Genomic DNA, 14387 nt, shown 5'->3' with positions numbered 1-14387 from the left:
CACCAAGTCGCCCACCTGGAGGTCTCGGGACCGAACCCCTCGGACGTGGTAGCGCCGCAGGGACTGCTGGTACCGCGCCGAGTGTAGTAAGGCCATGTCCCGAGCCTCTTCTAGCTGGTCCAGTGAGTCTTCTCGGTTAGCTCGATTGCTTTGGTCGTCGTAGGCCCTCGTCCTCGGTGATCCGTATTCTAAGTCTGTGGGCAAGATAGCCTCAGCCCCATAGACTAGAAAGAACGGTGTGAAGCCTGTGGCTCGGCTCGGCGTTGTCCTCAGACTCCAGACCACCGAGGGGAGTTCCTTCATCCATCGCTTGCCGAACTTGTTGAGGTCGTTGTAGATCCGCGGCTTGAGTCCTTGCAGAATCATGCCGTTGGCACGCTCTACTTGCCCATTCGTCATGGGGTGAGCCACGGCGGCCCAGTCCACCCGGATGTGGTGATCCTCGCAGAAGTCCAGGAACTTTCTGCCGGTGAACTGGGTGCCGTTGTCGGTGATGATAGAGTTTGGGACCCCAAAGCGGTGGATGATGTTGGTGAAGAATGCCACCGCCTGTTCGGACCTGATGCTGCTTAGGGGTCGGACCTCGATCCACTTGGAGAATTTGTCGATGGCGACCAGCAGGTGCGTGTAGCCCCCGAGTGCCTTTTGCAAGGGACCGACGAGGTCCAGACCCCACACAGCAAACAGCCAGGTGATGGGTATCGTCTGCAGAGCCTGAGCGGGTAGGTGGGTCTGCCTTGCGTAGAATTGACACCCTTCGCAAGTGCGGACAATTCTAGTGGCGTCGGCCACCGCGGTCGGCCAGTAGAAACCTTGTCGGAAGGCGTTTCCAACAAGGGCTCGAGGCGCTGTGTGATGGCCGCAAGCCCCCGAGTGTATTTCTTGTAAGAGCTCCTGGCCTTCGGCGATGGATATGCATCGCTGGAGGATGCCTGAGGGGCTGCGGTGGTAGAGCTCCTTCCCGTTCCCCAGCAAGACGAATGACTTGGCGCGCCGCGCCAGTCGCCGAGCTTCGGCTCGGTCGAGGGGCAGCTCTCCTCGGTGGAGATATTGCAGGTACGGGGTCTGCCAGTTTCGATTAGGCGTGACTTTGCTCCGCTCTTCCTTGACGCGCAGTGCCTCACCCTCAGGGGCCGAGGGTGCCTCGGGCTGGGCCGAGGCCTTCTCGGGCTCGGGCGTGTCGTCGGTCTTGACTGAGGGCTGATGTAGGTCTCGGGAGAAGACGTCCGGGGGAACCGTTGTCCGCCCCGAGGCTATCTTAGCCAGCTCGTCCGCAGTCTCGTTGTATCGTCGGGCGATGTGGTTGAGCTCGAGCCCGTAGAACTTATCTTCCAGGCGCCGAACCTCATCGCAGTAGGCTTCCATCTTCGGGTCGTGGCAGTGGGAGTTCTTCATGACTTGGTCGATGACGAGCTGCGAGTCACCGCGAGCGTCGAGGCGTCGGACCCCTATCTCGATGGCGATGCGCAACCCGTTGACCAGAGCCTCGTACTCGACCACATTGTTGGACGCCGGGAAGTGGAGGCGTAGCACGTAGCGTAGGTGCTTCCCGAGGGGCGAGATGAAGAGCAGGCCCATGCCTGCCCCTGTCTTCATCAGCGACCCGTCGAAAAACATGGTCCAGAGTTCCGGTTGGATCGGAGCTGTTGGGAGCTAGGTATCGACCCATTCAGCCACAAAGTCCGCCAAGACTTGGGACTTGATGGCCTTCCGAGGGGCGAACGAGATTGTCTCGCCCATGATTTCCACCGCCCACTTTGCAATCCTACCCGAGGCCTCTCGGCACTGGATGATCTCCCCCAAGGGGAAGGATGACACCACAGTCACCGGATGAGACTCGAAGTAGTGTCGCAACTTCCGCCGCGTCAGGATCACCGTGTACAGCAGCTTCTGAATTTGTGGGTAGCGGATCTTGGTCTCGGACAGTACCTCACTGATGAAGTAGACTGGCCTCTGGACGGGCAATGCATGCCCCTCTTCTCGTCTCTCAACCACGATCGCGGTGCTGACCACCTGAGTGGTAGCGGCGACGTAGATCAAGAGGGCTTCTCCAGCAGCGGGGGGCACCAAGATGGGCGCGTTCGTGAGGAGTGCCTTCAGGTTCCCGAGGGCTTCCTCGGCCTCAGGGGTCCAAGTGAAGCACTCGACCTTTCTTAAGAGGCGGTACAGAGGCAGGCCTCTTTCGCCGAGGCGCGAGATGAAACGGCTCAGAGCCGCAAGGCATCCCGTGACCCTCTGTACGCCTTTCAAGTCCTTGATGGGCCCCATGTCGGTGATGGCTGCGATTTTCTCCGGGTTGGCCTCGATGCCCCGCTCGGAGACGATGAACCCCAAGAGCATGCCTCGGGGGACCCCGAAGACGCACTTCTCGGGATTGAGCTTTACGCCTTTCGCCTTGAGACACCGGAATGTCGTTTCAAGGTCGGAAAGGAGGTCAGAAGCTTTCCTCGTCTTGACTACAATGTCATCGACGTAGGCCTCGACCGTTCGACCAATGTGTTCGCCGAACACATGGTTCATGCACTGTTGGTACGTTGCACCCGCATTCCTCAAACCAAACGACATGGTAACATAGCAGTACATGCCGAAAGGTGTGATGAAAGAAGTCGCGAGCTGGTCAGACTCTTTCATCCTGATTTGGTGATACCCTGAGTAGGCATCGAGGAAAGACAAGGTTTCGCACCCAGCAGTGAAATCCACGATTTGATCGATGCGAGGCAGAGGGTAGGGAACTTTTGGACATGCTTTGTTTAGACCAGTGTAGTCTACACACATCCGCCATTTCCCTCCTTTCTTTCTCACAAGCATAGGGTTGGCAAGCCATTCGGGATGGAATACCTCTTTGATGAACCCTGCCGCCATTAGCTTGTGGATCTCCTCGCCTATGGCTCTGCGCTTTTCTTCGTCGAATCGGCGCAGAGACTGCTTCACGGGTCGGGCTCTAGCTCGGATATCCAGCGAGTGCTCGGCGACATCCCTCGGTATGCCAGGCATGTCCGAGGGACTCCACGCGAAGACGTCGGCGTTTGCGCGGAGAAAGTCAACGAGCATTGCTTCCTATTTGGGGTCAAGCTCGGAGCCGATCCGGATCTGCTTGGAGGTGTCGTTGCTGGGGTCGAGAGGGACAGACTTAACCGTCTCCGCTGGCTCGAAGTTGACGGCATGGCGCTTCACGTCTGGCGCCTCCTTAGAGAGGCTCTCCAGGTCGGCGATGAGGGCCTCGGCGTACTCCACGCACTCCACGTCGCATTCGTATGCGTGTCGGTACGTGGGGCCAATGGTGATGACCCCGTTGGGGCCCGGCATCTTGAGCTTGAGGTAGGTGTAGTTGGGGACGGCCATGAACTTGGCGTAGCATGGCCTCCCCAACACCGCGTGGTAGGTTCCTCGGAACCCGACCACCTCGAACGTGAGGGTTTCCCTTCATAAGTTGGAGGGAGTCCCGAAGCAGACGGGTAGATCGAGTTGTCCGAGGGGCTGGACGCGTTTCCCGGGGATGATCCCGTGGAAAGGCACCGTGCCTGCCCGGACCGAGGACAGATCGATCCGCAGGAGCCCGAGGGTCTCGGCGTAGATGATGTTGAGGCTGCTGCCTCCGTCCATGAGGACCTTGGTGAGCCTGACGTTGCCGATGACGGGGTCGACAACGAGCGTGTACTTCCCTGGGCTCGGCACGCGGTCGGGATGGTCGCCCTGGTCGAAGGTGATGGGTTTGTCGGACCAGTCTAGGTAGACTGGCGCCGCCACCTTTACCGAGCAGACTTCCCGACGCTCTTGCTTGCGGTGCCGAGCCGAGGCGTTCGCCACTTGCCCACCGTAGATCATGAAGCAGTCACGGACCTCGGGGAACCCTCCTGCCTGGTGATCCTCCTTCTTATCGTCATCGCGGGCCCTGCCACCCTTCGCAGGTGGCCTAGCCTTGTGAAAGTGGCGTCGAAGCATGGCGCACTCCTCAAGGGTGTGCTTGATGGGCCCCTGATGGTAGGGGCACGACTCCTTGAGCATCTTGTCGAAGAGGTTGGCGCCTCCAGGAGGTTTCCGATGGTTCTTGTACTCAGCAGCGGCGACAAGGTCCGCGTCGGCGGCGTTGTGTTTCGCTTGCGACTTCTTCTTGCCTTTCTTCTTGGTGCCGCGCTGAGTGGACGCCTCGGGGACATCTTCCGGCTGGCGGCCCTGGGGCTGCTTATCCTTCCGGAAGATGGCCTCAACCGCCTCCTGGCCAGAGGCGAACTTGGTGGCGATGTCCATCAGCTCGCTCGCCCTGGTGGGGTCTCGCGACCCAGCTTGCTCACCAGGTCGCGGCAGGTGGTTCCGGCGAGGAATGCGCCGATGACATCCGAGTCGGTGACGTTGGGCAGCTCGGTGCGCTGCTTCGAGAATCGCCGGATGTAGTCCCGGAGAGACTCTCCCGGCTGCTGGCGGCAGCTTCGGAGATCCCAGGAGTTCCCAGGGCGCACGTATGTGCCCTGGAAGTTGCCGGCGAAGGCTTGGACCAGGTCGTCCCAGTTGGAGATCTGCCCCGGAGGCAGGTGCTCCAGCCAGGCTCGAGCGGTGTCGGAGAGGAACAGGGGGAGGTTGCGGATGATGAGGTTGTCATCGTCCGTTCCACCTAGGTGGCAGGCCAGCCGGTAGTCCACGAGCCACAGTTCCGGTCTCGTCTCCCCCGAGTACTTTGTGATAGTAGTCGGGGTTCGGAACCGGGTCGGGAACGGCGCCCGTCGTATGGCCCGGCTGAAAGCCTGCGGACCGGGTGGTTCGGGCGAGGGACTCCGATCCTCCCCGCTGTCGTAGCGTCCCCCACGCCTGGGGTGGTATCCTCGGCGCACCCTCTCGTCGAGGTGGGTTCGACGGTTGCGGTGATGGTGCTCGTTGCCGAGGCGACCTGGAGCCGCAGGCGCTATGTTGCGCGTGCGCCCGGTATGGACCGAGGCTTCCCGCATGAATCGGGAAGTCGCGGCGCGATGCTCCGAGGGGTAGCCCTGCCTTCGGGAGGCAGAGCTTTCGGCCCGTCGGACCGCGGCATCCTCCAGGAGATTCTTGAGCTCTCCCTGGATACGCCGCCCTTCGGTGGTTGATGGCTCCGGCATCGCGCAGAGAAGTATTGCCGCTGCAGCCAGGTTTTGGCCGACCCCACTGGAAACCGGTGGCGGCCTTGCCCTGACATCGTCGGCGATGCGGTGCTGGATGCCCTGGGGTAGATGACGCGCTTCTCCGACCAGAGGTTGGCCCGCCCATTCCTGCCCGATGTCTCGGCGGAACGGCTCAAGCGTTCCTGCTCCCTCGTCGAGCCTGGCCTGCATCTCGCGGATTTGCTCGAGCTATGAGTCATGACCCCCCGCCGGGACGGGGATCACAGCTAGCTCCCGAAGGATGTCAACGCGAGGCGCAGGCCTAGGGGGATCACCGTTTTCCGGTATACCAAGATGGTTGCCTTCGCCGGGATCCCCTAGATCGACGTGGAAACATTCACGACTTGGGCCGCAGTCCTCGTCGCCGAAGCTGCGGCTACCGTCGGAACAATCGGAGAGGCAGTAGTCGCATGCGGTCATGAAGTCCCGCATGGCACTGGGGTTACCAAGTCCGGAGAAATCCAAACAAAAGTCGGGCTCGTCATCTTCCTCGGAACCCGAGGGCCCGTAGGTCGAGACGGCTGTCAGCCGGTCCCAGGGTGACCGCATACGATACCCCGGAGGGTTTGGACTCGCCTCTATGAAAGCGTCCACCAAAGCGAAGTCGCTTGGTGGGTCGAGGCTGAATCCAAAAGGCACGAGATGGGAATCGGTCGGTACCTCTTGGTCGACGGGCGGTGACGAAGTCACGTCAGGGGTAGACTGCACCGTCGTCTCAGGTACAAGGGTGACGCCCAGCAAGTCCCTTGCGAGCATACTGGTGTCGTTCGTTTGTTTGGAGTTGGCGTGTTGCGGGGAAACAGTGCTCGTCTTCGTCTCAGACGCGAGGTCGATGCCCGGCGTGTCCCCCGTTGGGGCGCCGGCGCCGTCGACTCGCTCGACAGCCGACGAGGTGCCGCCTCCTGCTTGGCCTTGGTTGCCCTGCCTCCTCCTCCGTCGGCGGGGGAGGGGACGGGACAAACCCGAATGTTGTTCTTCCGCCACGTGGGGAAGACGTCGTCGATTCCGCCACCGGCGGGCGGGTTGTCGGCCGCCATTGTCGCTGTCGCACGGCGGGGGAAGGAGTATTATGTCGTAGCTGCCGTCGAGGGACATGAACTCAAGACTCCCGAAACGGAGCACCGTCCCGGGCTGGAAAAGTTGCTGGAGACTGCCCATCTGGAGCTTGACGGGAAGCTGTTCGTCAACACGCAGCAGGCCCCTACCTGGCACGCCAACTGTCGGCGTTTCGACCCCGGGGGTCCCTGGACCGACGAGTAAATTGTCGCCGCGTGCCCCAGCCCAGATGGGTCGGCGCGAGATGGAGCGCGAAGGGGGGAAAGAAGCCGGAGGGAGACAGGCGTAAAAGGGGAAACCCGCGGCCTTCGTGTTTGTCCCGCGCCCAGGTCGGGTGCGCTTGAAGTAGGGGGTTACAAGCGTCCGCGTGGGAGAGAGCGAGAGGCTTATGCGCGTCGTCCCGTCCTTCCCCGCGCGGCCAACCTTCTGTAAGAGGGCCCTGGACCTTCCTTTTATAGGCGTAAGGAGGGGGTCCAGGTGTACAATTAGGAGATGTAGCAGTGTGCTAACGTGTCTAGCAGAGAGGAGCTAGTGCCCTAAGTACATGCCATCGTGGCAGCCGAAGAGGTTTTGGCACCCTGTTCGTGTGATGTCGTGGCCGTCGGAGGAGCGCTGGAGCCTGGCGGAAGGACAGTTGTCGGGGCTGTCGAGTCCTTGCTGATGTCTCCTTGCTTCTGTAAGAGGGCTGAGAGCCGCCGTCGTCATGGAGCATGCGGGGCGCCATCATTACTTGTTTACCGGGGCGAGCCAGATGGGACGCCGGTCTTGTTCCCCGTAGCCTGAGCTAGCTAGGGGTAGGGTAATGATGGCCCCTCCTGTGACGTGGTCGGTCCGAGCCCTGGGTTGGGCGAGGCGGAGGCTCCTCCGAGGTCGAGGTCGAGTCTGTCTTCTGAGGTCGAGGTCGAGTCCGAGCCCTTGGGTCGGGCGAGACGGAGACCGTCGGCTGAGGCCGAGGTCGAGTCCGAGCCCTGGGTCGGGCGAGGCGGAGTTCGTCGTCTTCCGGGGCCGAGGCCGAGTCCGGGCCCTGGGTCGGGCGAGGCGGAGTTCGTCGTCTTCCGGGGCCGAACCCGAGTCCGAGCCCTGGGTCGGGCAAGGCGGAGTTCGTCGTCTTCCGGGGCCGAGCCCGAGTCCGAGCCCTGGGTCGGGCGAGGCGGAGTTTCTTATGGCGCCTGAGGCCGGGCTTGGCCGCTGTCAGCCTCACTCTATCGAGTGGCACAGCAGTCGGAGTGACGCGGGCGACGCTGTCTTCTTGTCAGACTGGTCAGTGGAGCGGCGAAGTGACTGCCGTCACTTCGGCTCAGTCGACTGAAGCGCGTGTGTCAGGATAAGGTGTCAGGCCACCCTTGCATTAAATGCCCCTGCGATACGGTCGGTCGTCGTGGCGATTTGGCCAAGGTTGCTTCTTGGCGAAGACTGGGCCTCGGGCGAGCCGAAGGTGTGTCCGTTGCTTGAGGGGCCCTCGGGCGAGACGTGAATCCTCCGGGGTCGGCTGCCCTTGCCCGAGGCTGGGCTCGGGCGAGGCGAGATCGTGTCCTTATAGTGGACCGAGCCTTGACTTAATCGCACCCATCAGGCCTTTGCAGCTTTGTGCTAATGGGGGTTACCCGCTGAGATTAGGAGTCTTGGGGGTACCACTAATTATGGTCCCCGACACATGTATTACATAGAGTATTATTATTGATTATCATATTATTACTAACTATTACTCGACCGGTTATCATTGGCTATCGTATTATTACCGATAAGTACCCGTTTGTTTTTTTTTCACTGTGTCATCTTCTTCTTGGCCTATGATGGCAGCTCCTTCGCATTCCATTCTTGAAGGTTAAACTGGCTTTCGGGAAAATCAGATACAGTTTCAGTGTCAATAGTTTCCTGTGTATTAAATGCAAACATGTCAAAAAACAAACCGGTATTTAGGGGCAAAGATCTTACATCAACTGTGTCGTGGTAGTCAATCAATTAAATCTTCTTGGACAACGCTTTGCCTTGAGAGTTAAACAGGGTTGGCGACGTACGTAGCTGGTGTGGTCGGTGGAACTGATCTCTCGTAACATTGTGTCGGTTGTTGATTCTCCTCTTATACTAGATGCTCAAATGAACCAGCGCATGTGTCCTCCTGTGACTCAACTGATGCAGTCTGATCTAACGCTTCTTCTACTGATGCCAATCAAAAAACACAGGCGATTTGGTGAAAAAATGTTCGAAAAACATACCTAGGACAAAACCAATCGAAAACCTTATGCCCGTTGTTGCTGCACTCTTCGATTGAATTAGGCGCAGACCGTAGCGCGATCCGTGTGCTTGAACAATGGAATAAATCTACGAAAAAGGGCCGCTACTCCCGTGAACATAGATTGTAACCGATGGTTTTGCAAACTCTAGCGAAACAGCAGGTCGATCGCGCGTTGTGGGATGAAAATTCGAAGAAGCGGAACCCTAGGCGGGTGCGACGAGGACGAGGACGAGGAGGCACGTAGAAAGTGGAAAGATGATTTGGTGGGCCCGTTTGGTGATATAAGATTGGATCCGTGCCATTAGTATGTCGGTCGGACTTTGAAGGGTTGCGGATTCGATCGTACGACCTAGATGGTTGATCTGTGCCAATACATCGAGACTGTCGGTTTATTTCTATCTATTGGTTAAGGTTGACATATTCGTAGTCTGTCGTTTGTCTCCTTTGCCTCGGCAAAGAAGGCACACCTGGATACCGGTAAAGCCTCTTTGCCGAGTGCTGTGGTCTTGGCACTCGACAAAGGTTGCTTCTTTGCCGAGTGCCTACAAATACACTCAGCAAAGGAACTGACAAAGGAGCCCGCTGCTGATCCCTTTGACGAGTGTTAGTTCGGTAGAACTCGGCAAAGGAACTGACAAAGGCGAGAGGTCCCCTTTGCCGAGTGTATTAGGTGACACTCGACAAAGAGATTGCTAGCAGGCTCTGTCGAGTGTTACTCGGTGGGAACTCGGCACAGGCTCCGTCGCCGTTACCAGTCGCCTTGACTGTGACTTTTCTTTACCGAGTACCTGGTGACACTTGGCAAAGTCTTTGTCGAGTGCCCGATAGAAAGTACTCGACAAAGAAGCCATTGCCGATGTACAGTTCGCCGAACTTTCTTGCCGAATGTCACACTCGCAAAGCCTTCGCTGAGTGTTTTCCACGCTTTACCGAGTGCTTCAGATACTCGACAAAGAAGTTGTTTCCGGTAGTGGGGGTAGCTCTTGTCGGTCTATGCCTTCTTCTCAACCGGTTTGCGCTCTATCTCGATGAAAATGTTGTTTGTTGATCGATTTCTATGTCTTGCAAAGACTTGAAGGAAGTAAAGTTTGCTCTCAAAGGCACGTGCTCTTGCGATGTTGGATGTGTCTCTTAACCGATGCATATCCAATGGTTCATACAACTACTATATAAAACACTAATTTTCACGGTTCCATAGTGGTAGTGCATCTTAAGATAAAATTATGCACAATTAAGAGTTCGAATCTTGATTATTGGTTTCAAATTTAAATCCACCTAACCAAAATAACACATGGTTTTATATTTTTATTAAAATGAAGTCTATTCATATGATATATAAAAATCATAACAATGCATAGCTTATTTGATAGTTTGTACATTTCTTATCTAAGGGATAGTTTAGGAACTCCATTTTTTCAATGAATTTCTATTTTTCTAAAAAAAAAGTAAACTAATTTTTTCTTGGAAAATGAAATCCTTTGAAAAAATAAGGTTTCTAAACTAACCCTAAATGGGTTTTCGATCGCCTTATCATCTGGAATGGTAGAACTGTAGAATAATGCCGATGTGTGCCTGCTACTTGCGCGTCATAGCTAGGTTAATTAGACTCAAGAATATAACCACTGCTCACAAAAATACAATGTTTATGAAGCATAAAAGGCATGTACAACACTTAACCCTTGGATCGGTTTTCCAAGTATAAGAGACCATTATGATTGCTTTAGTGACCAAAGAATTGGAGGTATCTATGAGAAGAAATTCTATTGCTATTCAATTTTAGCAATGAGATTCCTGTCCATGAACCTTATTTAATTCTCTGGTCACTAAATTAGTCATAATAGATAGCATGATATATACAATCCTAAGTTTTGATAATATAAATAAAGTTAAGTCATAATATATATAGAAAATAATAGATTTTTTCACTTAACAATGCATAGCTTGTTATTTGACAGTTTGTGCATTTTTCATATCTAAAATGGCTTTCGATCGCCTTATCTTCTAGAATGGTAGAACAGTAGAATTAAGAGGGTTGTATATGCCCATCGCAGTGGTGTCTGCTGCGGCTGATGCTTATGCATTCTTTTAGTTGGGTTCATCTGGCTGAGGTGATGCAATATGGGGATTATATTTGGTCATGAAATCAAACCCTGAGATCTGCAGTGCAGAATTTCTCAGACAAACACTCATGTTATACTGCGTACCATCACACAACGACTTGCATAATTGGCTCAGTTTATCGCGAGGCTAGCTAGCTAGGTCTAGTCGACGAAGTCGTCGTCGTCGATAAGCGGCGGCGGCGGCGCCGGCCCGTCGAACTGAAACTCGTCCAGCGAGATTATTGTTGGATCCCCCATCAGCAGGTCATCAACTCATCATCATCACTAACACTGTACACGAAGTTCGTCTCCGGCGACCCGTCGTCGATGGCGTCGAGCAGCAGCTTGTCCAGCGAGATCGGCTCGCCCATCGGCAGCTCATCACCAGCCTGCGCTGGCGGCGGTGGCGGTGGCGGAGGCAGGTGCTGGCGCGCTGCTCCATGCCATCACCTGCGCCCGGTTCCGGAGCCTGGTGCTGCTCTTTTCCCCTGTGCTTCCTCTGGCGAAGCTGGATCGCCTCGCGGCGCTTGCAGGCGTGCTCAGAGCCAGACATGCTTGAAGTTAGGGCTCGCCGCCGGGCGGTATTCCTGCAGGAGTCGAACTCGAACCTGCCTGTAGCGCACGCCGCACGCGTTGCACAGCGTGCTGGGGCCTATCGGCCCCGTCCCCCACTGCAGTCAGTGTCGACGCGGACGACTTGCAGCAGTGCTGGCAGCCTGGCACCGCCGCGTCGACGGCTTCCTCTTCCGTGTCTTCTTCTCCGGCGCTGGTTCCGTCGTCGGGGACGGAGACTCCTGCCGCCTGGCGGGAGGGGGAGGCGTCACCTTCAGCAGGTGCGCGTCGAAATCCATCCAGGCCCCCGAGATCCAGCCGTCCGCTGGAGGCTCGGAGATGGCCGTCGACGTCGCCGGCCCTAGCGCCGGCGCCGATGGGCGGTGCGCGTGCACGTGCACCTTCTCCCGCAGCGCCTCGGCCGGCCTGAGCCGGATCCTGCAGGCGTTGCAGAGCGCGCCCTGCCCCGTCGGCTGGATCCTCCACTGTGGCGTCTCGGTCGCGCCGCACTGCACGCACTGCTTCGCCCCATTCGCTGCAGCAGGTGTCTTCTCTGGACAGGGAGGAGCACTCACCTCCTCCTCGTCCTGCTTCATGCTCGCCAGCGGTGTGGGAGCGAGGAGCAGCCCCCAAGGCGTGCCGACGAGGACGAAGTCGAGGGGGCTCTCCGCCCCCATCACCTCCTCCCCGTCGCCAGCACCGCCGGTCGTCACCATGGTCGCCGCATCAGATCGGCTGGCTTTTGGATCGCCTAGGCCAGTCAGCTGCGACTGTGGCTCGTCGGAGGCCATTGCCACCGTCTCCTGGGGAGAGTGTCCGTGTACCTGCTCCGGCATCGACAAGGAAGTCATGCTGTCCTCGCAAGTCTTGCCGTCTTGGTGTGGTTCCGAAACTGAAGCTGCGTTTTGGGATAGATAGATAGATAGCTATGCACAGCACAGGGACTGCTAGGAGCGCGTGCAGCGGACGAGCGGTGTTTGGTTTGGTGAGTGATTACGAGTAAACACACCTGTGTGGGGCCCACGTTTCCTTGTTGTCCTAATGGTTATGTTAAGAACAAAACACAGCTGTAAATCTGTTATCTGTACTGCTGTACATAGCTGTATGGTATAGATGAGACGAGCTGTTCATCATGAACAAGCAAGCCAACAGTAAATAATACTTCGTCCGTTTTAAAATATAGTTCTTTCTAGTCTATTTTTTCTGTCCATATTCATTCAAATGATAGTGAATAGAGACATACATGCAAACCACATTCATATGTTACTTAATAAATGTGTAATTAGTCTAAAGCGAATTATATTTTGGACTGAGTGAGTAGGAGTTTGTCGGGAAAGCAAATGATGTGTTTGGTTTGAGAAATAGGATAATTCATTGCATTTTCATTTCACAGATTTTATATTTGGTTGGTAGAATATAATTGATTGATTTTCTGGCACCTTCGATTCTCCATAGATTATGAGCTTAAGAACGAATTAGTAGAAGCACGGGAAATGAAGTGATTTCACTAAATTAACAGATCGAGTAATTCTTGATGCACCAACTCATCTAGAATGAGGTTTGGTTGCTCAAATCAAACATCCTTGTACCTATTGGATCAGACTTCTTTGTATTATATAGTTTGAAGTTTATATTACCACATGGATAACTTGGATATATTTTTCATATACGTGCTTTTGCGTCCACTTATTGCATATTGAACTTGTAGAATGTTGTTTTGCACATGCTTCGTAGTGCATTTGAAGATTGAACTTGTAGATTGTCGGTTTCAACCTATTGGCTAATGAAATTGTTCATGTTATTTTTATCTTACGATAGAAATCTGTAGCCAAGGGTTTGCACTTTATCTCAATGAAGTTGTAAATTACCGGCTTTCATAGATTGATATTTCCTTGATCTTATTCTGCTAAACATGTAATTGTCAATTTGGAATATTTCTCTTTTGCATATCAGTCTGTGCCTTTGTACTCAATAAAGGCATGTTGGTCTGCATCTTGTTGGTTAATGAATCCGTAGTTACTCTTTACCTCTATCCATAAAGAACATGCAGTTTTTGTGCCATTTTCTCTTTACAATCAGTTCACACCTTAAATTATTGAAGCCATAGATAGTTGATTTCGTGATCACGTTAATTAACAGCCTACAGTTTGTTGTTTTCTCCTAACCATTTTGAATTTGTGTGTTGTAGGTTTGCACATTTATCAAAGAAAATCACTTTGCTCCTTATCTAAGTGATGAAGTCATAGATTGTTGATTTTCATTTTCCTAAATAGTGAATCTATAGTTTCTGATTTTCCTTTAGCATAATTAACTTGACGTTATTGGTTTAATTTGCACACTTTTCTCTTTACAAATCAGTTTGCTCCTTATATCACTGAAGTTGTAGATTATCAGTTCCATAGTTTCATCTTTGGTTAAAGATTCAATAGTTACTCATTTTTCCTTAGAAATAAAGAGCTTGCATTGTAGTTTCTTGATATGTGCCCTTTCCTATTCACAAATCTGTTCACACATTGCCTCAATAATGTTCTTCTCATTGCTTAAAGAATTTTCAGTTTTTCCATTTCCCTATTGTTTTAGTGTACCTTGTCTCACTGGGCTTGTATATTGTTAATTTTCACCTCGTTGGGTAACGAGTCTATAGTTTTGCATTTACCACCTATTCTGAACAACATATAGATGGTTTGAGACATTTTTTACAAATTGTTTGCATCTTATCTTAACAAAGGTTTTTGATCTAGAGTATTTCACTTTTTTTATCAAATACACATGAGAGATACCATTCGATTAATAAATAAATTGCAACAAGTATGACACCAACCCCACACGAGGGAGCTACGTCATATCAATCTTTAAATAAGAAAGAGTGACAACACCACCCCCACCCCTTAAAGTTAGACGCAACTCATATAGATCTATACAATCTAGATAATCACTTTACATGGATAAGATAGGAGTACCATATTGTGCTAGAGTCATGGAACCCTAATGCATAATTTTGTAGATAAGCATGCACCTTCTATACATCATCATGTCACGCATCAACTCCTCTATTGCAACCAACCTTAATGAATTGTGATAATTCCTAGATTTCGTTAGGTTGTTGCTACAAATCATACCATGGTAAACTTAGAAAAATTCTATAATAATAAAAAAATTGGTACTATTCTCACCTAGCTAGATAATCTATCCTAAACTACGATCTTGAGGCTGACACAATTCTACTTCATCGACATCAATTATGTTTCCATCTTCAGAGATGGGTGCTTCACCTACTTGGATGACTGCATCCTCGTTACTTGTTAATACTAATTG

General features: G+C 53.4%; 1 protein-coding gene across 1 annotated transcript; it reads right to left on the bottom strand.

Moving 5' to 3' along the window:
- Positions 1-10554: 10554 nt before the first annotated feature.
- LOC100273991 (uncharacterized) lies at positions 10555-11936 on the bottom strand. Its single transcript, NM_001148377.1, has one exon. It carries the CDS (start codon positions 11921-11923, stop codon positions 11198-11200), a length of 726 nt encoding a protein of 241 aa, NP_001141849.1. The 5' UTR covers positions 11924-11936; the 3' UTR covers positions 10555-11197.
- Positions 11937-14387: the final 2451 nt, after the last annotated feature.

The sequence above is a fragment of the Zea mays genome, chromosome 10, assembly GCF_902167145.1.
Source record: "Zea mays cultivar B73 chromosome 10, Zm-B73-REFERENCE-NAM-5.0, whole genome shotgun sequence".
Lineage (NCBI taxonomy): Eukaryota > Viridiplantae > Streptophyta > Magnoliopsida > Poales > Poaceae > Zea > Zea mays.
The sequence above is the reverse complement of the archived record's forward strand: the minus strand, read 5'-3'. Positions and strand labels throughout refer to the sequence as shown.

Bases quoted from the DNA above. Each gene is read 5' to 3' on its own strand.
- LOC100273991 (NM_001148377.1), bottom strand. From the start codon at position 11,923: ATGACTTCCTTGTCGATGCCGGAGCAGGTACACGGACACTCTCCCCAG.